Source organism: Pelecanus crispus, chromosome Z (genome assembly GCF_030463565.1).
Source record: "Pelecanus crispus isolate bPelCri1 chromosome Z, bPelCri1.pri, whole genome shotgun sequence".
NCBI lineage: Eukaryota > Metazoa > Chordata > Aves > Pelecaniformes > Pelecanidae > Pelecanus > Pelecanus crispus.
In genome coordinates this window covers 28,753,600-28,779,930 of record NC_134676.1, presented here as the reverse complement: position 1 = coordinate 28,779,930, position 26,331 = coordinate 28,753,600, and the positions used below count along the sequence as shown (strand labels likewise).

The 26,331-nt window shown below is 40.0% G+C and overlaps 2 protein-coding genes across 3 annotated transcripts; one reads left to right on the top strand and one right to left on the bottom strand.

The window, feature by feature from the left end:
• Positions 1–25: 25 nt before the first annotated feature.
• Positions 26–20,640, bottom strand: GFM2 (GTP dependent ribosome recycling factor mitochondrial 2). Of its 2 annotated transcripts, none has more exons than XM_075727204.1 (21): positions 20,555–20,640; positions 19,075–19,164; positions 18,464–18,548; positions 16,628–16,673; positions 14,958–15,055; positions 13,794–13,919; positions 13,296–13,384; positions 12,017–12,105; positions 11,710–11,770; positions 11,429–11,614; positions 8,533–8,613; positions 7,617–7,765; positions 6,955–7,095; positions 6,774–6,873; positions 5,792–5,981; positions 4,411–4,487; positions 3,767–3,905; positions 3,438–3,623; positions 1,874–1,989; positions 1,427–1,609; positions 26–954 (listed from the first exon to the last, which is right to left on the bottom strand). In XM_075727204.1, the coding sequence occupies exons 2-21, from the start codon at positions 19,135–19,137 to the stop codon at positions 826–828; spliced, it is 2,334 nt and encodes a 777-aa protein (XP_075583319.1). In that variant the 5' UTR covers positions 19,138–19,164; positions 20,555–20,640; the 3' UTR covers positions 26–825. The 2 variants fall into 2 exon arrangements, with proteins under 2 accessions (XP_075583319.1, XP_075583320.1); XM_075727205.1 differs by having other exon boundaries at positions 20,559–20,588.
• Positions 20,641–20,978: 338 nt separating this feature from the next.
• NSA2 (NSA2 ribosome biogenesis factor) lies at positions 20,979–25,455 on the top strand. Its single transcript, XM_075726133.1, has 6 exons — positions 20,979–21,020; positions 21,250–21,437; positions 22,488–22,638; positions 22,970–23,149; positions 24,312–24,504; positions 25,175–25,455. The coding sequence occupies exons 1-6, from the start codon at positions 21,018–21,020 to the stop codon at positions 25,240–25,242; spliced, it is 783 nt and encodes a 260-aa protein (XP_075582248.1). The 5' UTR covers positions 20,979–21,017; the 3' UTR covers positions 25,243–25,455.
• The last annotated feature ends 876 nt before the right edge of the window (positions 25,456–26,331 follow it).

Genomic DNA, 26,331 nt, shown 5'->3' with positions numbered 1-26,331 from the left:
AAATAAAACTAAGACACCATTTAAATATTTGCAACTTTTCTATGTAATGAGATAATTGCAAATCAGAACTGTTGTGTAACACATAGTAAATCAGAACCACTACAGCTTAAATCACTCATTCCTAAAGGTCAAAAAAATCCTCCCTCAATATACTCCAAGGTGGTAGGTAGAGATCACTGTCCTTGGAGAACTCTGCCTTTCTTGTATTTTTTGCACAGATCTTACTCAATTTGCAGAAGCATCCATTCCACTTACTTGCTAAAGCAGGCTCAGGTAGAAGTTACACCCAGTCCTGAACTCTGGTTCAAATTTGTTTCTAACAATACAGGAAGTAATATGGACAGTTGTACAGTTTAAAATAGTTATTAGCCATATTCTTTTATTCAGCTGGAAACAAATCAAGATACAGACTGCCAAAACTGTAAAGTTTTATTTCATTTATAGACATAAACTTCACAAACTTTACTTACTACAGTAAGAAGCAGTCCTAATGGCACATTAAGGTGTACTTAGTGCTCATTTCTATGAAGAGGATTTGCATCACTTCTCATTGCCGGTACCTGTCAGATAAGAATTTGCAAAGTAGCAAACTGGTTGCATCTCAGGTTCAGCTGCTTTGCAATTACAAGGCTCTGCCAGAAGAACACAGTCTTTTGAACCTTCCCTTGGACAGTTAAAAGGACAGTCTGCTTATACAGTTGCTAATTCCTCATTTACCACAACCAGCTGGTCCCAGAAGAACATACTGGTGTACATAAATAGGCTCCTGAAAATATTTAACAGGGAGGGTAGAATATACATTTATTGTTCTACAGAGCAAAACAATCACACCAACCCCATCCTCCTCTGAAGAAGTGCACTTTGCTCTTGACTGTTCAGGGCTTGATAACTGGCGAGCTCCAAAGTGAAGGTTGCTGAGCCTGATGTCAGGGAACGCAAAACTGTTGAGTAGCCCTGGACAAAACGGACAACGCATGTCACTCAATTTAGGATAAAGGGAAGATAAGTTAGCACCAGAAAGCTGCTTAGGTCACAGAGAGAGACAGAGACAGGGTCAGAAGTATACTGCAACACACTAGTAAGTTAATTTCTTAATATTACTGTATTAAAAGTGCAATACATGTATGAGTTGACCTAATAATATACTTTAAAAAAACCTATTCTCTGTAAAACCTGTTTTAGTAGTATACTACTTCTCTGACTTACAGTTGAAAACATGCTGGTTTAACAAACCTGAATCAGGCACAAAAACACTACTAGACTTGTGGGCACTTGCTTCAGACCCGTCAGTGTTAAAATACGATAAAAGACATCCATTCCAAACCTATTCATCCACAACAGAAAAAGTGAACTGAAGCCTAATTATTTTTAAGCGTATAAAAACAGATCAGATTTGGATTTTACCATTAATAAGATAATTGCATACCATTGTTTCTGCTAGTGGCACAGCAGCAACCACAACTCTGTTATCTTGACGACTCTGGATTTCCTGAATGCTACCTCTCCGCTGTGCAAGGTCAGCAAGTGCTGCACTGAGATGATCTTCACTTACTGTGATTTCTAGGTTCATCAGGGGCTCCAGTATTTGTATACCAGCTTTTTTCAAAGCCTGCATGGAAGGGAAGGAGAGTTATGTTGACTCTTTTTTTCTTCCTCACCCCCCCCCCCCCCCCCCCAAAAATTGACATACTAAGTACTTGCATAACTCAGGCTAGCACTGCCTCTCAAATTCTCTACTCCCAAAAGCTACGAAGTCCCCAGTGAGGGTAGTACATTGTCAGAGAAGTACAATTACCAGATATTGATACACATATATTTTCCCAATAGTATATTATGCTACTGTGTTCTACAGCAGCTTACAGTTTCACTGTACCTTTTGCATGCAACGGGAGACACAGGCTGATACCATTGTGTGGGAGGTGTCAGGATGCACTGTCAGTGATTGCACTGTCACATCTATATCCTGAACTGGGAATCCAAGCAAAGGTCCTGGGGGAAAGGGCAGGAGAGAAAAAGAAAAATGTGCATTTGTTTTTCAGAATATTAAGACATAGGCAAAAAGTTTCAGGATTAATTTGGAGCTTCTCACTTTCCTCTTTCCCCTCTCCTTCTCCTTCCTCCCCACAAGGGCATGACTACTGGTCTTGTTCCTCATTTTGTGATTTTTCATTACCTAGCTTTGCCAAAAGAGACAAAGGAGTGCAGACTCATACTTTCTTACTCTCTCTACCAAAAGCAGAGATAATTTTCAGAACCAGAAGTTCCCAAGTGTGCTCATCCATACAACTGTTCCCAAAAATGAAGTTATTTTTTAATACATTATAATATCTAAAACTTGTCTATTGAAACAAGACCTCATGTGAAAAAGTAGTGAAACCTTTTGTTTAACCAGAGGCCAGAATATCTTCTGTATTTTCCTTTTCAACACAATGTGATCACAGGAAAGCCTGATACTAACTCATTACCGAAAGTGCAGGGTTAACTCAGTTCCATGAGGGATGAACTACATCTACTGTCCTAGGTAGGTTATCTCCCTCCAACCCAGGACTCTCAACCAGACCAAAAGCTGTATTTGACTGGGTGGAAGGCCTGAATCACATCTGAGAAAAAACACATAGCTTTTTTCCTACAGAGAAGATGGCCAGATCTATTTTTTTTTTTTAAAGCACTTAATGGCATGAATTTTAGGCTGGAGACAGCACAGTTCTGAAGTGTCTTCAGGTAGCATGAAGAAAGGAGCATGAAGAAAGCACAGTCAAAACTCATTCCACAGCCAGAGATGAGAGATCCTTTCCAACTCAACAAAGCAACACGGAAAAAACACTTCATGCTGCTGCTTCTAGAGTAATTCTCATTTATCAATCCACTGCCTGTTAATTTTACTGTAAGGGAGAGTTCTTCGTCCACAAGTTATTAAATACTTCCTATTTTTAATCAAATGTAAAGGACGCTTTTAGTCCTTCAGAAAGCTTATACTTTGCAATCAGGTAAGTCTTTTTACTGTATACTTTCATGGGTTTAAGATATTTGAAAATTAAAAAAAAAAAACATCAGTAACTCTAATAGCAATGTGGTATGCACATGTTGGCCTCCAAAACCACTTCTGTCATATCACCATGGTTTACATGATGTCATCAGGTTATCTCTTATACCAGATTAAAAAGCAAACCAAAAGAACCCCAAGGTCACTGTTGAGAGACTGAGAAGAAATCAACCTCAAAACCAAAAGCATGCTGACTTCTATTCCTGGCATAGAGAAAGGAGTATTTGGCAATTTTTGTAGTTAAGGAAATTTCAGAACTTTCCTTTGCATCTAATGTTAATATGTACTATCTTTTGGTTTTTAAGCTACCAAGGAGTTTCTCCTCCTGGAAACATACTAAATTGCTTCTTACAGAAATGTTAGACCAGTATAGCTGTCACAGCACTTCCTTTACCTTGAATGCATGAATTTGTGATTCCATTTTCTATAGCTCCTTGCAGTTCTTTAGGTAGCACTTCAAGGACACTCGCAGCATACTCGATGACAGGTTTTGTTGTTGCTCTCTCCCCTAACCTGGGCCTCACTTCTAACTCTGCAGTTACAAAGTGTCTTTTGTCTCCTACTGTTTTGTCCAATATATCTGCAGGGGGGAAAAAAAAAATGCAAAACAACCATTTGGGAAAAAACCTAATACATAAAATTCATCTGAAATTTACTCATCATTTAAAGTAAATCAAGCTACGAAAACAGAAACAAGATATTCCTTCCATTCACTCATTTTACCTGTAGCTTGGGCAGCATTTAGGATGGTTTCTCTGTATGCTACTTGAAGAGGTCCCAAATAAGTCTCAATTCCATATTCACGTTTGATTCGGTCGTGAATGATCTCTATGTGTAGTTCTCCCATGCCACAAAGAATAGTCTAGTAAGAAGTAAGTTAAGAGAGCAGAGGAAAAACATGCACAACTCAGTTTTTAATACAAACTGTTTAAGCAAGGACTTGCATGCTCTTAATAGTGTCTTCAGAAATACTTCAAATTCTAAGGAGCCTAGAGAGAAAACAGGACTGCTTTAGGTCATCTGACATAAATACCATATAAGTGAGAGGGTAATTACCACTACTGTGACCACTATAAAAAAGGTCATCTTACAGTATCTTAAAGACTCTCTCATTCAAACTTTTTTACATACAGAACTGGCAAAAACATGCAGAGCACAGGATAACTACTTCTACTCTATAAAGCATAAGTGCACAAGGCTCCATTGTAGTCTGATGTGCAGAACTTTGTACATATATGATATGAACATTTAGAGAGTCATTTGTATTCAAGAAAATCACAGTATGCAAATGAACTAACTGAAGGGTGGTCTTGACAGTTCTAAAATAAAGCTTGGTTACCAGGTGAGCAATAGAAGATTCATCTTACTTGTCCTGTGTCATGATCTAGCTTCACTTTTAAACTTGGATCTTCACGCTGAAGGCAGCTCAATGCGTTATCCAAGTCTGTACATAAATATCAAACATTGTGTCTAAAGAGACTTCAGTAATTTGAGAATCATTACGAGTGTCTAAACATCACTTGCCTCATAAGGTCAAATCTTATTCTCAGAAGGAATCAAAAGGACCCTAGAGAAGCATAGATTTTGGCAAACAAAGTCAACTCAAATTACAAGCAACTTGCAACTTCTGATTCTCTCCAACCAATTAACTGCACGCTACAGAGTGCCTGAGTTTAATTACTAAAAATACGGTTTTCAGAGTGATATTTTGTACTTGTATGAAGACAGAATAGAGCCTGTAAGTGCTTCATCAAGTCAGTAAAAAGTACTGCTCCCTTTTTACAAATAAGAAAAATTGTCAGCTAATCTTATATGATTTGCCTAAATATTTCAACATGAGTTCAGCATGAAAAGGTTCAAATGTAATTTTTTTTCCCTGATTCCCCATTATCTTAACTGCTGAGGAAAACAGCTGCAGGAAAGCAGCTATAGAATAATAAACTCACAGCTGAGACTGCATCTATCTCTCTTACAGTCTTTGAAAAAACAAAAAACAACCCACCCAAAGCAAAACATCCAAACCCCCAAAAAACAGGAACACCTTACATACAACCCAGTGGCTCAGCCCTGCCCCAAATCTGCGTTCTACCTTGCTCCATTCCATCTTACTACACTGGTACTTGTCCCTTCTCCCCTGCACCCTCAAGCAAGCTCAGCTTTGTTGGAATGAAGATACAGAGTTTAAAGTACGTATTTCCAAAAAGAGTCAAATGGAACCAAGTTCTCTGGTACAGATTAAAGGTCACAATGCATGGGTGAACCCTAACTAGACAACAGAAGTCTTGGTCAGTGAAGACTTTACACCATAGAGTGAAACTGCGAGGGCTGGCTAAAAAAAAACCAACCACATTTCAAGGTTATTTGTACTCAGGACACCATGTACAGCACACCAGCGTGTCTGCAGCAAAACTAAGCATGACAGTACAAGTGAAAGTTGGCTCCATCTCTTCTTTCAAAATGAAGAACTACTACTGTTCTAGACACAAAACCTGGAAAACTACTGTAACTGGTACTGCTTGACGTAGTAATAGCAAAGCATACTGACAATTACAATCTAAAATATATCATCTGTGTAAAACACCTAAGGGCCTTACTAGATCACCCTGTTGATAAATTTGTGCAACTTACTCATGTCAACCAGGTGTGCATGGACTGGGGACAAGCACTGTTCCTTACATAGTAGAATATGGTTACATTTGAATATCTCATTTGTAAAATATCTTACATTCTTAGGTAGCTACGTTGTACCTTGTTGTTTGGCCACTGAAGGAGGTTCAATTGTACAGAAGAAGACAGGGTCCGGGATCTCAACGCCTGCCAGCAGAAGGCTCTCCATGTCACTGGTAGACCTCTTTTCTCCCCCAGCATCCCTTCCAGCTCGGTGTGCTGCTGCTGTTGCTGAAGCCTTTGATGACACTAGGGTATCTCCAGTGGCACTCTACAGATAAACACCCAGTGACCCACAAGACACAGGAGGGGAAGAGGAAGGGATATGAAAAAAGAAACACAAACCCTGACCACTTCTCTTTCTCAAAATCACTTGTGCTAAACTCCACTTATTTACTTATTTATAAACAATTACTGTAACTTCTCTCTTCAAATAACAAAAATGATCTGGAAGAGGAAAAACTGTCCTCGAATTTAGACTAATATTTCTTTGTCCAGTTCACTGCATTTTAAATCGAACTTACCAGTCAAGGTATAAAGCCACAAAGAACAGTACTGGTAAATGAAAATTTGCTTATGCATGCCGAAGTTGGTTACATTTTAGAAAATCTGTGAAAATGAGATCTATGCAGCCTGTTCAGACAATAAACACTGAATTAGTAAACTAATAGAAGCAAGCATGAAACAAACTTATTTGAACTTCAGTTAAACTGTTGCTTTTGGGTAACTTACTTGGAACATCACTCTCCTTCCCCATAGGTTTCTCCGTGGCACTACATTGTATTTTAAGAGTTACAATAGAAATACAAGCTCAGAACCCTACTAAAATACACCTTCAGTCTTCAGTCCTTTCCACGTAATCAGCACTGCATCTCCCAGGTCAATTACTGACATGTATACATTGTAATATTTCATTTTAGAAGAAAGTACATGTACGTGTACTTCAAATAAGTATGCTCACAGGTGTCACAACAACCAAGAACACGTCTGAGATACAACACCACAGAAGTAGAAAGCATGCTAGTGAAACAAGCTCCCTTATAGTAGCAGTATTTTCCATTACCTGTTTTAACCCAACAGTAAGGGCAATGTTGCCAGGCATTAGTGATGGTATTTCAATTTGCTGATCAGCAAAAGGCAGGAGCAGACGGCTCATTCTCTCCCTGAAAATGAAATTTTTGAATTACTCAGGACTTGAACAGATATTCCAATGCTACACTAAATCACACCTCTACCTTACTCACGTGCAACTTTTGTTAATATTATATACAGCTGATTGAGGTTTCAGTGAACCTGAGTAAACACGAACAAAAACCAGTGGTCCACGACATTTATCATGGAGAACTTTAAATGCTAGGGCACACAGGTCACCATTGTACCATTGTCTGCAAAATAAAAAGCACAACAAAAAGCATACTTGTAGGATTAATCCACTCAAACTCAGTTTTCTGTAATTTCCTCTCATTTAAGAAACAATGTTTCTTATCGTAATATTGATAGAGACATATTTTTAAAAATAATAATTTATACCAAAAAATATTAACCTAAGCAGTTCCAGCTCCAGTAGGATATGTAAGAAGTCATGTGACTCAGCCAATACTAGAGATGATCATTAGACTCCAGTTGTGTAAAATGGCAGTATCCTCAGATTAAAAATAGACTTTAGAACTCTAAAGTGCAAGTTTGACAACTGGTGATAAATGCATACAACTCCAGTTGCACTGACCAAAGCGGGTTCAGTACTCAAGTGGGTTTTTATGTCCGCACATCTTTACTGTCATTAAATACCTAGAAACAGTAAACACTTTTAAAGATATGAATGCTTTTTGATATTTTTCATTTTCTCCTTTTAAGCTTTCCTACTTATTTTCCTTTTTCCTGACACTCCTTTTCTCCTTGTACTTACAGAAACTCATATGAACGCTCATTAGGCGCAGGCAAGTACATAGTAATAGCATCCAGTAATGGCTGCACTCCTTTGTTCTTCAGCGCACTGCCACAGAGTACAGGTACCGCTTTCTGAGCTAGTGTGGCTCTGCGGATAGCAGACCGTAACTGCAAAAAAGAATTATTGTCTGTTAACATGTGAACTACAATTTACCCTTAAATTGCATTCCAGCTATCAGATATTGCTAACAAATCCCCAAAAGTTGAGGTATGTTGGCAAATACAATATCACTCATCCAAACTCCTTTCACTGCTTTTAATGAGCTCCAAATGAGCTTTTTAATGAGCTCCAAACCATAAACCCAAATGTTTAGATGCTGAAACAGAAGACACTGCTTTTAAGATTTCTAAACATTTCATGCAGATCTGCAGCTGTTCTTGTTCTTTTTCTAACAGTCCTTTTAATTCAGAATGTTGTACCTCACCACTTAAAACGTGCAGTGTCTGATGATCCAACCAATTCATAGTGGTTGAAATGCTATCTTTTGTTTGTAAGAATTAGCAGCTTACACACAAACTGCACTGACTCTACCTGGAAATTCCATTCACCTTTCCCTAAACGCTTTCACAGCAGCCTAACTTTCAAAAAAACCCAACAGTCTTCCTGAACAAAGGTACCCTACTTTTGAAGTCGTGCCTAGCATGTCTGAGAATCATAGTGCATTATTGTATAAAATTCATCCTAAGCTTGAATAGACTTTTTCTTAATTTCACAGTACTGTAAATTCACTATAAAAGCTGGTGTGATTTTTTTGTTGATAAAAAATGCATGTCTGCAAAATCATAATCTGCATGTGCCAAAGGAAGAAAAACCCAGCCCTTCAGAGTAACAGCTAGCAAAAACTTGTTTATAAATAATGAAATGTAAAAATTACCTTGCCAGCTGGTATTAAGTCAAAATTTTCACTATATTCTCCTAGAACCAGTTCAGCAAATTCATCATCCAGATCTGCAACCTTCAACAGAATAGTTCTTTATTATTTGGCATATAGCAGTTTCACAGATAAGTCACAATCTTAGTTATTTAGGAAATACAGCTAAACAGAGCAGGAACAAAACCTTTAAAGACATCAGAGATCATAAACTCAAGGCACAGAAAAATACGGAAATGAAAGTTTCAAGAAAGGACGGGGGGCGGGGGAAATCTACTCATAAAGCTGCTGTCACGCAAAACATCAGTGGGGGAGAGAATGCTTCTACTTCTCCCTGAAACTGAAAGAGCCTGTGGCCGTACAGTGACAGCCATGAAGGGTATAACTGAATGTATTTCAGATCTGCGAACAAGGCGAAGTCTGAAGTAAGCAGCAAGTAACCTTTGCAAGCCAACAGACACACAGCTGGAAAAAACAGACAAGCCTTCAGGGCATTTTGACCTTCTTCATGGCAAAGGCTTGTAGGTCCAAGAGCTCATCTGTGTTTTCAAACTGTACCACTTAGCTTGACAAATAAATTAACTACTCTTTAAACCTCGTCTCACACATCCCCTTTGCACTGTCACAGACTCCGATCGCCTTAAGTGCAGAAAGGCTCTTTGCCCCCTCTAGTGGCTATGTCAGCAATTGACCAAATAGTGAAATGAATCCTTGATAAGCAATTAGAAGTCTGATCAAGCTAATAGTTAAAACACGAGAGATAAAAGAAAGCATTCATTTAATTAAAGCAAAGTGTACAAGATGGCTGGTATACAGACTACTACATTTGACAGTGCTTCTGGTAAGGAGTATTAATAGGATAGAAAGCATATAAAAAAATATTTTACGGACACAAGGTTATCTCAATTACCACACTACTTGCCCACCCCTTCCTGCTTCAGGAAGGGCCCAGAAACCACAGGAAAAAACCCCAACACTGTTCTTACAATGCTTTCTAGCTGACAATACATTTCTTAAGACAAGAGGCTGAGTAATAGCATCCCCATTTAAAACCTGGGAATTTTGAAAACCAGATTGTGTTTGTGTTCTACTGAACTCAGAGCAATATAAAATAGATCTCTCCGATTCTGATGTTTCAAGGGAAACTGAAAGCCTAGCATCAATTGTTTATGTGCTTGCACAATGTTATTCAAAGCTGTATGGAGGGCAGCCCTTCCAGCAAAATGGATCAATATCCGAGATAAACATAGTTGTTAATCTCCCATATTTTTGCTTACAAAAGTATGCATTCAAATGTAATCACTACTACACTTTTAAGTTGTACAAAAACAAATCAAATGTAAAAAAAAAAAGAAAAATTTTTTCATGGAGAGAAGACTTGCTCAGAGTCTCTCAAGTACAACCAACTCTTCCAATATAATTATATAAATGACACAAAATGATGTGGGACCTTAAAATGCCAGCTGAGGGGAGAAGAAAAACACTCTGGACAAACTATTTCAAATGTTCTGCTCTGGTCAACAGACAGATTATTCTTTTTACTTCCATTTATTCTTCCATTCTTCACGCCTTCTAAACTGTCAGCTGTGCAAAACCTGGTATCAAGTAGATTAAGTTTCTATTATCCTTCTTAGCTTCACAGTATGACAATTTATGTTAAAGAAATATTTATGCTGTTCTTTTCTCATCTCTCCCATGCAGTTTTTGGATGGATCTGGAGCAAGACTTATGGTGGGATTCAGCTGCCTCTAACACAGTATTTAGTGCCATTTTGACCAGCCTGCAACATCCCATCCAGCTTCTAGCTGCCACTCCAGAAGGGTATAGTTACCCTGTAGGTTCTGGGTCACATCTGGAGGCCTCATGTGAATGTCCCAAGTATCTTCTGGCATCTAAGACAGTACAAGATGCCATGTTAGCCAACTGAATGCTAAACCTGGTGTCTGCTTTCTTCAGTTCCCTATTTATAAAGCAGGGAGTATTTTCCTTTTTACACACATATTGTACGGCCAGGGAGTCCAACTCTCTATATTCAGCATGTTTTGCCATCACATATTAACATTTCCAATGTGCATTAAGCATCTTTGATGGATGGAAAGGAAGTGAAGAAAATGTGAAATTAGTTCAATAAGGGCAGATGCAGAATCTTGCACCTGGGACAGAACAAATTGCTGCACTGATAAAGAGTGGGGATCAACTACCTAGGAAACAGCTCTGCAGAAGTCAACCAGAGGGTGCTGCTGGAAAAGTGAGCATGATTCAGCCCCATCCCCTTCCAGTGACAAAGGCTATCTGCATACTGGGCTGCATCAGCAAGAGCATATCCAGTGGATGAGGGCAAGTGGTCGCTACCCTGCACTTGTGAAGCTGCATCTAAAACAGTCTGCTTTCAGGTTCCCCAACACAAGAGAGGCTGACAAATTGTGGGAAGTCCAGTGGAAAACCACTAAAGTGGTTTGGAGAGCAGCTGGAAGCCCAGAGACATGGGTTTTTCTAACTTGGGAGGGGCTAAGGGAAGATGCAAATGCTATCTCTTACTACTTGAAATGGTGGTGCTGGTGGCCCTACTTCAGGGAAAACAGAGCCAGATTCTTCTCAGAGGCACACAAGGAAAGAACAAGTGGCACTGTCACAGGTTGCAAAATGGTAAATTCCCGTTGCACAAAAAGAAATAACATTTCACTACAAGGATGATCAGCCTGCCTAGACAGATTGTAATCTCCTTCCTTAGAGACCTGAAAACTCAACAAGGCCTGAGCAACCTGATCTAATGCTGAAGTTATCCCTGCTTTGAGCAGCTCACTGCACCAGACACTTCCAGAGGCCCCTTTCAGCCTATTTCTTCTACTGTTCTAAATAACAGTTTTAAATATATTATGTATTTACTTTAGAACTTTACTTGTTCTATTAAGATACTTCTGGCATCCTGGACTTCTTGGAACAGGCTGGGGTCATCAGCCTCCAGCAGCGGCTTTTGCTCAAAATTTTTTCCATCATCCAAATCAGAAGTAGGTTTCCAAATTATTTGTTCCTTTGTCACAACGTCAACCAGTCCTCTGAAGGTCTTGGCTTCCCCAATGGGCAACTGCAAATAGAGTGGAGATTTTAGACAGCTGCAAAAAATTAAGAAAGGAGTTCCATTCGAAGGAAAACAAATAAACATTTAATTTCTAAGCTTACCTGTAAAAGCAAAGGGTTTGTCTTCAACTTTTGTTTGATACTCTCAACAGCATATGTAAAACTATATTAAAAAAAGATACTAAGTTACACAAAACTTAATGACATAGTAAAACAGCTTTACCATTCCTTATTTACTGCAAAAATTACTCCTACAATTACACAAAAATATACATCTGCATAATCAAAGATGTATATAGTAAGTATTAACATAACTGGGTTGCTCTATGCTTAAGAGAAAAACTTTAACTTGATTAGATACATTATCTTACAAGGTTTTTAGCAATGATTAAAATAACTGTCTAAATACCTTGCCCTGGTTTTGTCCATCTTGTTCAAAAAGCAAATTCGTGGTATCTGATGTTTGTCCGCTTGTCTCCACACTGTCAGTGTTTGGGCCTAAAGCAAAAGACAAAATGTAAACATTAGTGCCAATAGCTGAACCGTACACTCCCCAATACCGCTGAGGGACTGAGTTCAGAGTACAGAAGGGAACCGTGCTGAAAGTGTTGCGACGATCCCGTATCTAGCAGCACAGATGAACTCCGCAAGCAGCTTTGTCTCATCTGTCTCTCAGCTGTCATCATTCCCTCTCCTCCACTAAGGGCACACCAGCATACAGGCAAGGGAACATGGAGAGAAACTAAGCATTACAGGGGACATGTACAGAAAAAACTCAGTAATGCAGAGACTTAAGACTTTATTGCAAAGTCACTTAAGCACACACAGGCAAGCATTTCTGTGGCTACACATACAACACTAAAAACTACGGTGGTTTTGCTAGTAATTTGTGTACTACTGAGCCATTTATGACATGCATTTTTATTTGAAAGTTAAAACAGGTATATATGAAAATCAGTTCAGATTCAGAAATAGTCTCTTACCAATACATGGAAATAATGCAAGAGTTTCCTACACAGTTTTAGAAAAAACACAAGCAGATCTAATTGTTTTATTGTTGTGAGTGGGAGCTGTTACTCAGTTCAGGTTCATATATGATGGCAATAGCAAGTTAAATAACGTGACTCTCACTGATCAAGAGTTCTCTCACCCCTTATCTAGGAAAAAGGTATGTCCCATGGAACACAGCGATTTCACATCATGTAACTTTTCTACAGGATTGAACTACTCAAAACATCTCATGCTATAAAGTCAAATTCCAGCCTGACTCCACCTTTTCTGCACTATGCCCCAAAGGACATGTTAAAAAGGCCACTGGGGAGGGAGAAATTCTGGCTGAAAATGACTCATTTTCTACATAAACTCTGAAAATGAGAAATGAACAGATATTAATTTCTTTCCACTTGTGGAGCTAGCCAGAAGCATTCACCTCAATCAACATTTGTAAAGGACAGCAACAAAACAACAAAACCCCCCGAGACTTTAACAGGAATCCCACTTATTTGCCCCTTATTACCATGGAAATTCCTGTACACTACAGGACTTAAAATTAAATGCTCAGCTTCCTGAAGCTGAATTTTGATCAAAGCATTGCAAGAGATAATACAGAGCAATGTCTCTGTACTATTCTTATTATTTCAGACTGAACTAAGTTGTTAGACAAAAAAATATCTACCAGTTATTTTTACCTCAACACCAGCCGAAGCGTCAAACACTGCTACTGCTCCATCCAAGACTCTCAAGCAACGCTCAACTTCCACTGTAAAGTCCACATGACCTAAAAACAATCCTCCTTTTATACCATCATAATTCAAGCGGCAACATCAACAGGTCATTACAATTCTTTTTTTTCTTTTTTTTTTTTTTAAACCACGTCAAAACAACCCTGTCTTCACTTGCAGAGAAATACACCCGTCAGTCTTTTAAACACGCAAGACTGTTACATTGCAATCCCAGAACTGAGAGCAATTTAGTGTGGAAATGTCTGAGCTCACTTTAAACAAGCTAGATTAGGCACCAGCAAACATGAATGAGTCAAAGCTAAACAGAGCTCAGTACAGGCCATTTTACTGACGCAATTAAACCAATTAAATATTGCACCATATTTAAAACTAAGACTTAGATTCAATGACAGCCCACCTCATCTACTCTCCCCTAATAATGTGAGTACTGCTGAAGTGTAGTACCTGGGGTGTCAATCAGATTGATTCTGTAGTCCTTCCAGTCAAATGTAACAGCAGCAGACTGAATGGTAATACCACGTTCTCGCTCTTGTACCATAAAATCTGTCACTGTGTCCCCATCATCAACATCTGTGAACAGGAAGCAGGAATACAGTTGGGTAGGTAAATCATTCAAAAGCTGAAACTGTCTTGGAATACAGATGCCAAGAGAGATCTGGAAATACTGTCCCTTTTATATATGTATAAGCTATGAAAACTAGCCTTTTTCAGAAAATTACATCAACTAATTTACCCAGGCTCGCCTTTCCAGGGAACAAACACTCTGTAAGTCAAAGACAAGCAATTCCAACAACCTTTCTGTTGTTCTTAAAACTAGTAACACCATGAGAAACTTAAAAACTAAGGCAAAGTCCAAGATCATGAACAAACTAGTTTTAAAAAACCTGGCTGCACTCATTCTATGGAATGTGACTGACATTTTAAAACGTAGTAATGTAATTAAGTTAAAACTAAACTTAAAAAAAAACAAAAAAAACAACAACCCCCAAAACAAACAAGTAAGGGGTTGGGTTTTGCTTGTGGTTTTTCTTTTTAATTTTTAATAAAAAGAAAAGCAGTTCCACATTTATAAACAAGCAGGCTACCAAGTTCAACCACTCCACAAGCCTAACATCTTCTACCATTCTCATACACAGTAGAGAACAGGGAATGAAATTTAAAATGTCAAAAAGTAGCACAAATCGAGGCTGCTGTCACCCTTTCAACCTTGAAGAATTCTGTGAGAGTTGTTGAAGCAAGGAATTCTTGTGCTATGGCTTTCAAAAGAAATGGTTACTTTTTGTTAATCTGGTTTCTTTACAGGTCAGAAGAAAACTGAAGAAACAGCTTTACCAGAGCAGCTAATGAATGACGAGTAAAACAAGGAGACCCTCTAAGGAAATGTTAAACAAAACATAATGCACTAAAAGAAAACTATGAATCTATTATTTCTCAAAGTACAACTGCCTTAGAACATAATGAAATGTGCATTAGAATTTCATTATATGGCAGCACAACTTTGAAACAACTGGCTTCTAAGTATTCTACCAGCAACCTCTAACTGCATTGCATGTTATTGTATACTGTTAAATCTCTCAAAGCTACTGAAATACAAAAAGTATTTCTAACCTCCGAGTGTTCTTATATATCCAGAATAATACAGCATTCTCTCTGTTGTCGTAGTTTTCCCTGCATCAATGTGGGCCATAATGCCAATGTTTCGGATTCTGCATAAAGCAAAAACATTGCTTTTACTGTGGTAATTTTTTAATTCAGTGATATTGTTATTTGCATAAACAATTAATATTCACTAAGAATAGCATACCAGATGAGTAACATCTTTCCTCTGTTGCATATCTGATACAGTGTACATTCTGATACTGAAGTACGTTAGTATTGAAATGGTGGATTTTCTTCAGATCAGTAGTACTCAAGAGTTTTGGAACAGGTTTCCATGCTTCATTTCAGGGTAAGGGCACTTCTTGGCCTCATCCACACCCATCTGCCCTCCCTACAGACAGAAGTAGCCCCTCCACCCTCTCGTCCATCCCAATCCCTAACCCCTGGTGCCTGAAACAACCCATTCCATATATATCCCAAACCCAAATCTAGCATCCAAGTTCCCATGAAACTGTCCTTGATTCTGTTCAGCCAAGTCTTCCTTTCTGAAGTACCTCGCCAGTAGCTTCCAAAACTGCTTCACTGGCTCTGCGGATGCCAGGTTTGTGATCAGCTCCCACATTCATCATTCAATGCTAGCTGAATTTGCCATTGGGACAGAAGTAGTCTTCCAAGGGAACTTCACCCCCAAGCCATTCCTGTGGCAGCTCAGCCCCTAATTACCTTGCCCTTGTTACTAAGACCCTCATCTAACACAGCTGAGCGCTCCCATGAACACAAAATATACGGCCCTGCCCACAGCGCTGGTCTAGTTGCCAAGACATGCCTTCCCCCTTGTTGAGCTCCCAGGAACCACCATAGATTTGGAGCTTCCTGTCCTGGTTTTGGCTGGGATAGAGTTAATTTTCTTCCTAGTAGCTGGCATAGTGCTGTCTTTTGGATTTAGCATGAGAAGAATGCTGAGAACACACTGATATTTTAGTTGTTGTAAAGTACTGCTTATGCTAGTCAAGGACTTTTCAGCTTCCCACGCTCTGCCAGGTGCACAAGAAACTGGGAGGGGGCACAGCCAGGACAGCTGATCCACACTGACCAAAGGGCTATTCCATACCATGTGACATCATGCTCAGTATAGAAACTGGGGGGAGTTGGCCGGGGAGCAGCGATCGCTGCTGGGGAACTGTCTGGGTATCGGTCGGTGGGCAGTGAGCAATTGCATTGTGCATCACTTGCTTTATATATTATTATTACTATTATTATTATATTGTTATTATTATTATTATATTTTATTTTACTTCAATTAAACTGTTCTTATCTCAACCCAGGAGTTCTTTGCACTCTTACTCCTCTGATTCTCTCCCCCATCCCACCAGGGCAGGGGGAGTGAGCAAGCAGCTGCGTGGTCCTTAGCTGCTGGTTGGGGCTAAACCACGACACTTCCCTAAGAGCCCAGTTTTGGTTCTCATGATATGAACAGGAGATAGACCAAGACCTCTCTGACACCCAACAACTGTTCTATATTGAAATGTCAGAAGGTAAAAGCAAAGAAGTATTAACTTTAATTTAGAACATGCACATTAACTATACATGTGATGGGCATAGCAACAACCCATGACTTTTTATCGTATCAATTGCCTTGACTGTTGGTTACATCCGAAAAATAAGCTAGTATGACGCACCTGGATATATGAGGATTAATGACAGAACGCAGAGACTTAACATCCCCTGGAGACAAACAAAACAAAACAATTTGTAAACTGACCCCAATGTAGATATAATAGATGTTAACAAAATTAAATATACTTAAGAAAATTCCTAAAAAGCTTATAAAAAAAATTCAGAGACACAAATCATGACAACCCGAAATCCCTACCACCTCAAATTTCTAACGATATGTACTTAATTTTCAATAAGCCCTTCTCTCTCTCTCTTAAAAAAACAGAACCTCTTCAAAACACTTGTAATTTAGAAACAATAGGAAAAAGACAACACAGAAAAGTTATCATCAGCGTAGTGAAATCTTACTCTGGAGAAGCAATAACAAAACATGCCACAGTTCAAGACAACCGTAATGCTGACATTCATCTGAACTGGCTATTAGATAACAAATTTCAAAAGTCATTTCTCCTTTAAACACTGAAGCTAGACAGCATAATTCTCAGGGAGAAAATGTAAACTGACCTAGGTTAAGAAAACATGGGACTAAGGAGTTTTAAATGCGTACTTTCTTAAAAGATATTTCTTCTCTCATACCTTATTTAGTTGGAAAAGAAGGAACCAAACTAAATTTTTATGAAACTAATCCACATTTCAGGTACTTAAGCCATTTAAGTTGTGTTTCAGGAACTCACTTTCCTAGTACTTCAGTTTATCTTTGATAGGGCAAACAGAATTAAACAATATTTAAACTACCATTCCTTCACCATCTACAGATCATCCCTCTTATCAGAGAGACATTAAAGAGGCATATTATAGGTTAACATCTAGATGAGGAGAATGATCTTAGGATAAGCAAGGTAGCAGGCTGGAAAGTCACCAGCACCCACCACCCCCACCCCAAATAAAAACTCCATCTAATGCTGCCCTTTTCCCTCCAGTTTCTAAAATAACCCAGAAAATAACACATTAGTATGTTTGTGATTTCTTGCTAGTCTAAGTCATGATATCTTCCTGTGTACAGAATGAAGCTCTGCCTTCATGTGACACACCGAGGTATTCAGCACAGCAAAACTGGAGATAAATACAGTAGCCAGCAAGGACATTGCATAGACAACTACATAGAAACAGTGGTAAGTCGCAACAGAGACTGTGTTGACATGAGCGACTGAGAAGAGTAAGTTTTCTTCTCAGGTACATGACTGCAGGTTAAATACTTTTGCTAAGATACACAGTGATGAATCCATTAACTTTTTTTTTTAAAGAAGTTGGTTACCCACCAGTTACCAATATTTTCTTCCCATCTCCATCCTGATGTTGAAAAAGTGTCCCTGACTCCTGACACTACCTTATGTCAATTGACTTCCATTCAATCTCAGTACAGCTACACAAAACCCAGCAAAAATTCCTTTTTTTCCAAGTATCTTATTTTTACTCTTTTTTATCCCAAATCTGCAAAGAAAATACACTAATGATAACTTAAAACTTCTATTTAATCAGATTCCTGTCTTTCTCCCCTTGTCCAACATGCTGGCTATCATCAGTTACTTGATAACCAATTAATACTTCAGGCAACTCGACAGGGGTTCCAGATCACTTCACAACTGACCTGACTTCTTACACATCTGTATCTTTTCTCTTTCTTATTTCCTAAAGGCTTTATACCATACATCTACTGAGAAAAGAGCAGCAACACAAAACACTTATTTTCATTCCTTGAACCTTTTAACTGCTCTGTGCTTCATACAGCAAATTCTATAAATAGTGACCTAAAGAATACAATAAAACACAATTTAGGAAGTATTCTTACTCATTTTTAGAGTAATCCGTACTATTAAGAAAATAGTTTAAACTTATACCTGGTGGAGAACTGTAGTTTCTTAGACTGCAGTTTTGCTGTGTCACACTTATGACTCTCATTTTTGTCTTCCTGAAATACACATGCTTAAAAGGAAAAAAAAAAAATACAGAATATTCATTTTCTGCCAGTTGTAGAAAACTAACTCAAAAAAAAATCTACGGAAACCGATACTGTTGTTAGATATTTACACAAGCTCAAGATACCAGCTATTTGGAAGCAAACGCATGAAGACGGTAGCACCGAGGTTTAAACCAAGTCCAACCTCAGTATTATTTGGGAAGTCCAGTAAAAATCTATGATAGCATCAAAACATGTTGTCTGTAGCCACAATATTTTAAATATGTCTAATTATTTGTGTAAACAGTATAAATTTAACAGTGACAAATGTTAGGTAATCAAAATCACAGATAACTAAAAACGTTTACTAGAAAAATTACAAATTCAACTTCCAGATTCTGACTTATGTGAAGTCAAATTCCAACATGAAATTACACATTCTGTTTGGATACCAATTTTTAAAGGAAATTAAAAAAAAAAAAGTTTACTCAGAGTAACCCGCATATTTCTTGTGCTCACAGAGGAAGTATCAAAGTTTGGGAAAAAGTTTACCTCATCGCACAAACTTGATGACTTCAATGCATTCACTGAAAATTTCCTCGTAATTCGCAACATTCTGGCTCTCGTCTCTAAAGCTGTTCCCTGCCAAGGTAAGTAAACATTGTACAAAATGTTTATGACAGGAAACAGGTAACTATACTACTTCTACATAAATCACTCATGAAACTTAATCGCTTTTCAAGTTAGATCTGGTTACTGTTTTTCAGGTTACTGCTTTGCAGGTTAAATTGGTATCAGATCTGTAAAAATAATGTTATTAAGCCTTAAAAATGCAGCATAAATGCATGCCCACAAACACTAAACGTACTTCTCAAAGCAACCTGCAAACTGTAAAGCAGGAAAATTAATACCAGAGTTTACAGTCATGCTGAGATAAGCTCCAGAGTACCGATTACTGAGCAGTGAAGTGTAAATAGTTCTTCTGATCTTGGAGGAAGAGTGGGGCAGGGAAAACCATGTATTTGGGACAGAAATAAAGTAAAATACTAACTACTACGAGCTTTTAAGCATTGCCAAAAGCACTGCGACCGAAAGCCCAGCTGCCGAAGCTTTAAAAGCATTCCTAGCTGGCTGCTGCTTATTGAAGGAGACACCATGTCCTGGTTTCGGCTGGGATAGAGTTAATTTTCTTCCTAGTAGCAGGCATAGTGCTGTCTTTTGGATTTAGTAGGAGAAGAATGTTGATAACACACTGATGTTTTTAGTTGTTGCTGAGTACTGCTTATGCTAGTCAAGGACTTTTCAGCTTCCCATGCTCTGCCAGGTGCACAAGAAACTGGGAGGGAGCACAGCCAGAATAGTTGATCCAAGCTGACCAAAGGGCTATTCCATACCATATGACGTCATGCTCAGTATAGAAACTGGGGGGGGTTGGCCGGGGAGCAGCGATCGCTGCTGGGGAACTGTCTGGGTATCCATCAGCGTGTGGTGAGCAATGGCATTGTGCATCACTTGCTTTGGATATTATTATTATTATTATCATTATTGTATTGTTAATATTATCGTTACTATTTTACTTTATTTCAATTATTAAGCTGTTCTTATCTCAACCCAGGAGTGTTTCTCACTCTTACTCCTCCAATTCTCTCCCCCATCCCATCGGGACAGGGGGAGTGAGCGAGCGGCTGCGTGGTGCTGAGCCTGCTGGCTGGGGCTAAACCGCGACACACCAATATCCAGCTCCAGTCATTTTATGCTTCGTGGTAGAGTTTCACAACAGAGGGAAAGAAGCTTGCACAGGGGCTCACTTCCACCCCCTCATCTTAGCCAAACGAGCCACTCCCACCCCCCCGCGAGCCGAACACCCGCCTGCTGGAGCCGCCGCCGCCCCTTTGCCGACCAGGAGCGCAGCACGGGAGCGCTGCCCCACGCCGCCCGTCCCGAGCCCGCCGAGCCGAGCCCCGCCACCCGCCCAGGCGGCCGCTCCCCGGCGGCGCTCCGCAAGCCCCCACTGCCCTGCCTGCCGCCTTACGAACCGCAGGGCCGGTACTCCGCCGGCCGCCGCCTTCTCTTCCGCCTCCGGATGAAGAGCTTCAACAAGGCCAAGCCTGGGCTTGCGCCGCGGCCCCGGCCCCGGCCGGGACAGCCGCCATACCGCCGGAAGGCGCGCTGCTTCTTCCTTTCCCCCTCAGCCCCTCCACCTAACAGCCCTCCTGCGGTTCCGCCCTCCCGCTCCGACCTGGCATACCCAGGCGGCACAAAGCGCCGCTCCGGCCTCTCCCCCTCCGTTTCTCCCCTCTTCCCGGCCCGCCAAGTCGGGGGCGCAGCCCTCAAGGGATGGGGACGGCCGCCTCTCCGCCAGGAGGAACCAAAGCGCCGCGGGGGAGCGTTTCCAGCCGGGGCCGCTTCCAGGCGCGCCCGCCCTTTTCGCTGCGGAGGAGGCTGCTGGGCGGAGGGCACGGCGGGGCGCGGGGAGACGCCGTGGGGCCGCCGCCATGGTGGGAGCCGGGACGGCGGGGCGGGATGGGGGCGACGGGGCACGGGACAGGACGGGGCGGGGGTGGAGGCGGCCGAGTCGGCCGAGGGGGCCACGCTGCCCCGCACTGAGGATGCCGCCGTCGGACCGCGGCCTGCTCGGGCTCCCGCCGCGTGTCCCAGCGGCGCCGGGCCCGGCCGCCCGGTCCTCGGCCGCCGATACCCGCTGACCGCGCTGCCTTGTGCCCACAGCCGCAGAACGAGTACATTGAGCTGCACCGCAAGCGCTATGGCTACCGCCTGGACTACCACGAGCGGAGGAGGAAGAAGGAGGGCCGCGAGCCTCACGAGCGGTCGCGGAAGGCCAAGAAGATGATCGGGCTGAAGGCCAAGCTCTACCACAAGCAGCGGCACGCTGAGAAGATACAGATGAAGAAGACGTGAGTACCCGCTGCTTCTCTGACGCCGTCCGGTCACCCTGACATTTGAAGGATGAGATGAGACCTTAATATCGCTGCAAAGAACTACTTGGATCATACGTTATACCTTTAAATAGTGCTCAGGTTGTAGGAGAAAGTGGGTTTTGTCACAGTGAAGATATTTACCCTCTTTCTCGATGGATGTTAACAGTTCTGCTCCTAAAAGCATTCCTTAAGATAAGTGTTAATTAGCAATGGCAATGACTAACGTAATTATGACAAAAAATATGACTGCATTTACATCAACTGCTGTATTAGTGTAGCAGGAGGCAGCAGGTGTTTTTTTTACACAGTGTTAATAAAAAAACTACAGTCATGTACACAGTGTTTGAGCAGAACATGAGGCTTGTCTTCCAGGATAAATTACAATATCAAGCATAGATAAACAATTTTCTCTGTTGTTCAGAAATAGAAATCAAAGCTGTTAAGAATATTCTTTATTGCTAGTGAACGTAGTATCTATCCATGTTGGTTTTGTTGTTTTCTAAGTGTAAACAGTTATTTTCCTCTGCTACTTGCAAAGGTGTTGGGTTTGTTAACCAGTTTGTGGGTCCTTTTTTTTTTTTTCCCCACTAAATGGCCTCCAAATTAACAAAACAGGACCCCTTTTACACATACAAGTGCCTCAGACTTGTAAGCACTGCCATCAAATCTGAGGAGTCGTATGTTATTTTTTGTCAGAGAGGAAGACTACTGTCTCTCAAAGAGCTTGGCTACTTGTTTTAAGTCATTCAGAAACTCCTTAATAAGATGCATGTCTTGTGTTCCTGTCTTGATGGGAACTGACAAGCTTTTATGCACTATGCAGTCTGTGAGTTGTTACAATAAGTGAAATCACTAGTTTACCTTGAAAATTATTTAGGATTATTCCTTCAGTATAAATGTGTACTTGTTTATGAATATCTCTTAAAAAGAAAATTTTGACTAGGCACAAGCTAAGTTAAAAGGATATATCTAAAAATGAGCCTTTTCTTTTTTTCTACTCTTAATACTGGTTTTCTTCCCTTGCAGCATTAAAATGCATGAAAAGAGAAATACAAAGAAAAAGAATGATGAAAAAACACCTAAAGGAGCTGTACCAGCCTATCTGCTGGACAGAGAGGGCCAGTCCCGGGCTAAGGTTCTCTCTAACATGATCAAGCAGAAAAGGAAAGAAAAAGCCGTAAGTAACTTTATTAAGATTCAGATATTTACAGTTACTTGTGACAATGACTACTTGTTGTTGCTGATGCTGCGGTGACTTACAGCCTACAAGCAAAGTCTAAATAAAACCCAAAACCTTGAGTAACTGAGCAATCTAGGACAAAGTAAGTGTATGCAATATCTTGATTTTCATAAGTTTAAATGCTAATTAAAATAAGTAGTTACGAGCAGTACAAAAAGTATCGTCTACCAATACTCTTTGGGGAAATTTTGTTTTATGCTTTGGTTGTCCCCTTTCACTTAGCAATGTGGCATGTAAGACTATTGACATTTTTTTTCCCCCCTTCCAGGGGAAATGGGAGGTTCCTGTGCCAAAGGTCCGTGCTCAAGGAGAAACAGAAGTTTTAAAAGTGATTCGTACAGGAAAGAGAAAGAAGAAAGCCTGGAAGAGAATGGTTACAAAAGTTTGTTTTGTTGGAGATGGCTTTACTAGGAAGCCTCCTAAATACGAGCGATTCATTCGGCCAATGGTAATGTTCTTGAGCCATAAAGAATGTTTAAGTAATAATTCTTCTGACTTACTGCTTTGAGTTCCTGTTGCGAGGAAACTTTCTTCTATGATAATGCACTTGATTACTACTGATGTAGGACGTTCCTCTTAGTTTCTTTGCAGAAGTCTAATAGCCTGAGGGTGGGGAAGCACCCGTGCAGTCACAGTCTGTGTTGAAATATCTCTGCTCTTACGCCCATCACTCAGATGATGCCAGCAAGTTAAAGCTACGAACTATCGATTTAGCATGGGAAGGTCTTTAGCAAAGGCACTTTGAGTAGCCTTTAAAGTTGGAGGCTTATTTTTCAAGCTGCTGTCATTCTGTCAGCTGCAGAATCCAACTCTGTTCTAGGACTCCAGAACTCCCTCCTGGCTTGTTAAGTAAGCTTGAAGGACAGTCATGACTGTATGTAAGGGAAATGCTGTGCCTCCAGCCTGACCTTTTCTTATACAGCTGCAGGAACGGTGCCTGGGCTCTAGCAGCCTGGTAGTGCACAGGAGGAAAAACTAGATTCACTAAGACAACGTATTTTTTCTATACCCATTCCTGTTTCCTCACAGGAATCAACAGAATCAATATGCAGGCTGCCTGTTGGATTGTACCTCATTACTGTCTTGATGGTCATCTTACACAGAAGCCTTGGATAGATTTTTATTGATGCAAGAACAGTTTATAGTACTTAATGGGTAAAGTACCCTTTACAAAGCACAGGTTGCTAGACAGAAAGTGCTGTAAGAGATGGGTATTTTTACAATATTGGAAAGGTTTTTCAGTTTTACAAGAAAAAAGGAAAAGTTTCTAGTCTTAAAAACCAGTAGCACTGTTAAATGTGTTACCATAAATGCCTCATTTCTTTGTGGAACAAAACCCATCAAAGGTAGCAAGTAGTATTCTTGTACTACTATTAAAAATTGGCATCCTGAAAAAATACATGGAAAGCTTTGTCTTGCCATTAGTCAGGTTTTTAAACAAATCTGGCATTCTATAGTAGGCAGATAGCTTCTGTGTTCTAAGTTGTTTCATTCTTCCCAGTCTCTCAAAACATATAAAGCTAAGGACATAATGCTGAAAGTGTTAAACTAGATGAGTTGTGAGGGCTTAAAGCAAGTATTAACTCACTCTAATACTCCTTATGCAACAGGGCTTACGTTTCAAGAAGGCACATGTGACACATCCTGAACTTAAAGCAACTTTCTGCCTACCTATCCTTGGTGTAAAAAAGAATCCTTCCTCTCCTTTGTATACAACACTGGGTGTAATTACCAAGGGTACCGTCATTGAGGTGAATGTGAGTGAGCTCGGCCTGGTGACGCAAGGGGGCAAAGTTATCTGGGGTAAGTGGTTAAACTAGCTATACTGCAGAACTACTTTTAAAAGTTTTAAGTCTTCATTGTCTGATGTATTGTTAAGACCACATCCTATCATCATAATTGATCTATTGTTAAATGTTAGGTTTGGGCTGTAGCAGAAGCAACTACTAGGCAACTCTCAAATGCAAGCTTTAAGTTTTAATCTTGGGCTTTCTGTTCACACTTTCAAATTAGGTGAAGTTGAGAACAAAGACTCAACTTGCTTGCCTGTGTCTCACATTAAGCAGTGCTACAAGTCTATAAAGACCTAACCATGTGAACTATGAACAATTGTATTATGTTCTCTGTGGAAGTTCTGTGTAGAATATCTTCAAAGGATCATGCTGACTTCTTTTAACAGAGGGGTTGACTTGGGCAATAGCAGAACATATGATTTTGGGTTTTTTTCCTAAATCTACCCAGAACTCTGAATGATCCATTTATAAAAAAACAGCCTGAATAAAATATTTTGAGAACCTAAGTTTGCAGCTCATCAGAAGGTAGATTTAGATTTCAGAATGCATTTCAGTTTTGGAACAGCAATTCCTTACACTTGAGAGACTCATGGATTGAACTTGCAAAGATAAAAAATATCTAACTTACTATATGAACTACTTCAAGCTTTTGTTGACATCTCATTCCCTTTTCTCTTTAGGGAAATATGCACAAGTAACAAACAATCCAGAAAATGATGGCTGTATTAATGCAGTTCTACTTGTTTAAGTCATGTCTGATACTAAACGTTGGATATGGGCTCCTGCAAAATCAGTGCAGTTTAAACAATTTTTCAAGATCTTGGGAACACTCAACCATTCAAGAACATTGACCCCACAAGCTGGTGAGGAACTTAAGTGTGCCGGAAATGATTGCTTGGGTTTTTATATTTATTATGTTTGCTTGGCTGAACACTGTCCAAATAAAGTGATTCAATTTTCATATTTTGCTAACATAGTGTGGATTTGATCTAAACCACCTTGGTGGTGTTACAATAGCAGTTTTGTGGCTTAGATACATTGTATAAATACTTAATTCAGCACACACGTGTGATGGGAAATACAGCCACTGTCTGCCATGATGGCCTACTGTAATAGCTAAAGGTACAGAAGAACATACTAACTCTTATTCTGCTTCTGGGAAAGCAGAAGAGCTGGAAGAAGGCAGCTAGAATCTTACTGCAGAGCGACATCAGAAAGTAAACACTCAGGTTGATACTTGCCCCTACAGATGCAGGGGCTCGAGAGCACATTAGCAGCATAGGGATACAGTGGGGGGGAAGATAACTAGCAGGGCAGCTATTTGTCACCCCAAGTCTTTCTCCACTTTGCCTCCATGACTGCATTAATGGAAAGAATAAGGGCTGAAGAGTGTAGCACTCTAGTTCCAGGCAAGAGGAGAACAGTTTCCAAAGTTTAAATGTATGAAGTTGTAGGGGTTTTAAGATGTGAAATTTGAGAATGGTGTGTCAACCCTAATACTACAACTAATTCTAACTATTGTGGTGGCTTTAAGAAACGTTCAAGACTAAAGGTCACAAGCATCAACTGATCAATATATATTTAGCTTGCATCCTCAAAATACAAGAAACAAAAATTGCTTCTAAACTGGAAGCTTTCCATGATGCTGTATGTAACTGCATCGGTAATCTAGTCAAGAATTTGGTAGTAAAAAAAAACATAGCACAGTCTATCACTACAAATAAACATACTCACTATTTTATATTCCTACTCTTAAGTAATACTTAATTTCAAGCCAAGGAGCTTTTAACACAAATTCCAAGTCAAATCTTTATAATCTTTCTCCAGTTTCTAAGGG

Excerpts from the sequence above, each read along its gene's own strand:
- GFM2 (XM_075727204.1), bottom strand. The coding sequence starts at position 19,137 with ATGTTGCGAATTACGAGGAAATTTTCAGTGAATGCATTGAAGTCATCA. Across the intron at positions 5,982-6,773 it reads TTACTGTTGGGTTAAAACAG|AGTGCCACTGGAGATACCCT; the intron begins GTAATGGAAAAT and ends GTTTATCTGTAG. Across the intron at positions 1,990-3,437 it reads CACAAATTCATGCATTCAAG|GACCTTTGCTTGGATTCCCA; the intron begins GTAAAGGAAGTG and ends CCTTTCCCCCAG.
- NSA2 (XM_075726133.1), top strand. Across the intron at positions 22,639-22,969 it reads AGAAAAGGAAAGAAAAAGCC|GGGAAATGGGAGGTTCCTGT; the intron begins GTAAGTAACTTT and ends CCCCCCTTCCAG. Across the intron at positions 23,150-24,311 it reads AGCGATTCATTCGGCCAATG|GGCTTACGTTTCAAGAAGGC; the intron begins GTAATGTTCTTG and ends CTTATGCAACAG.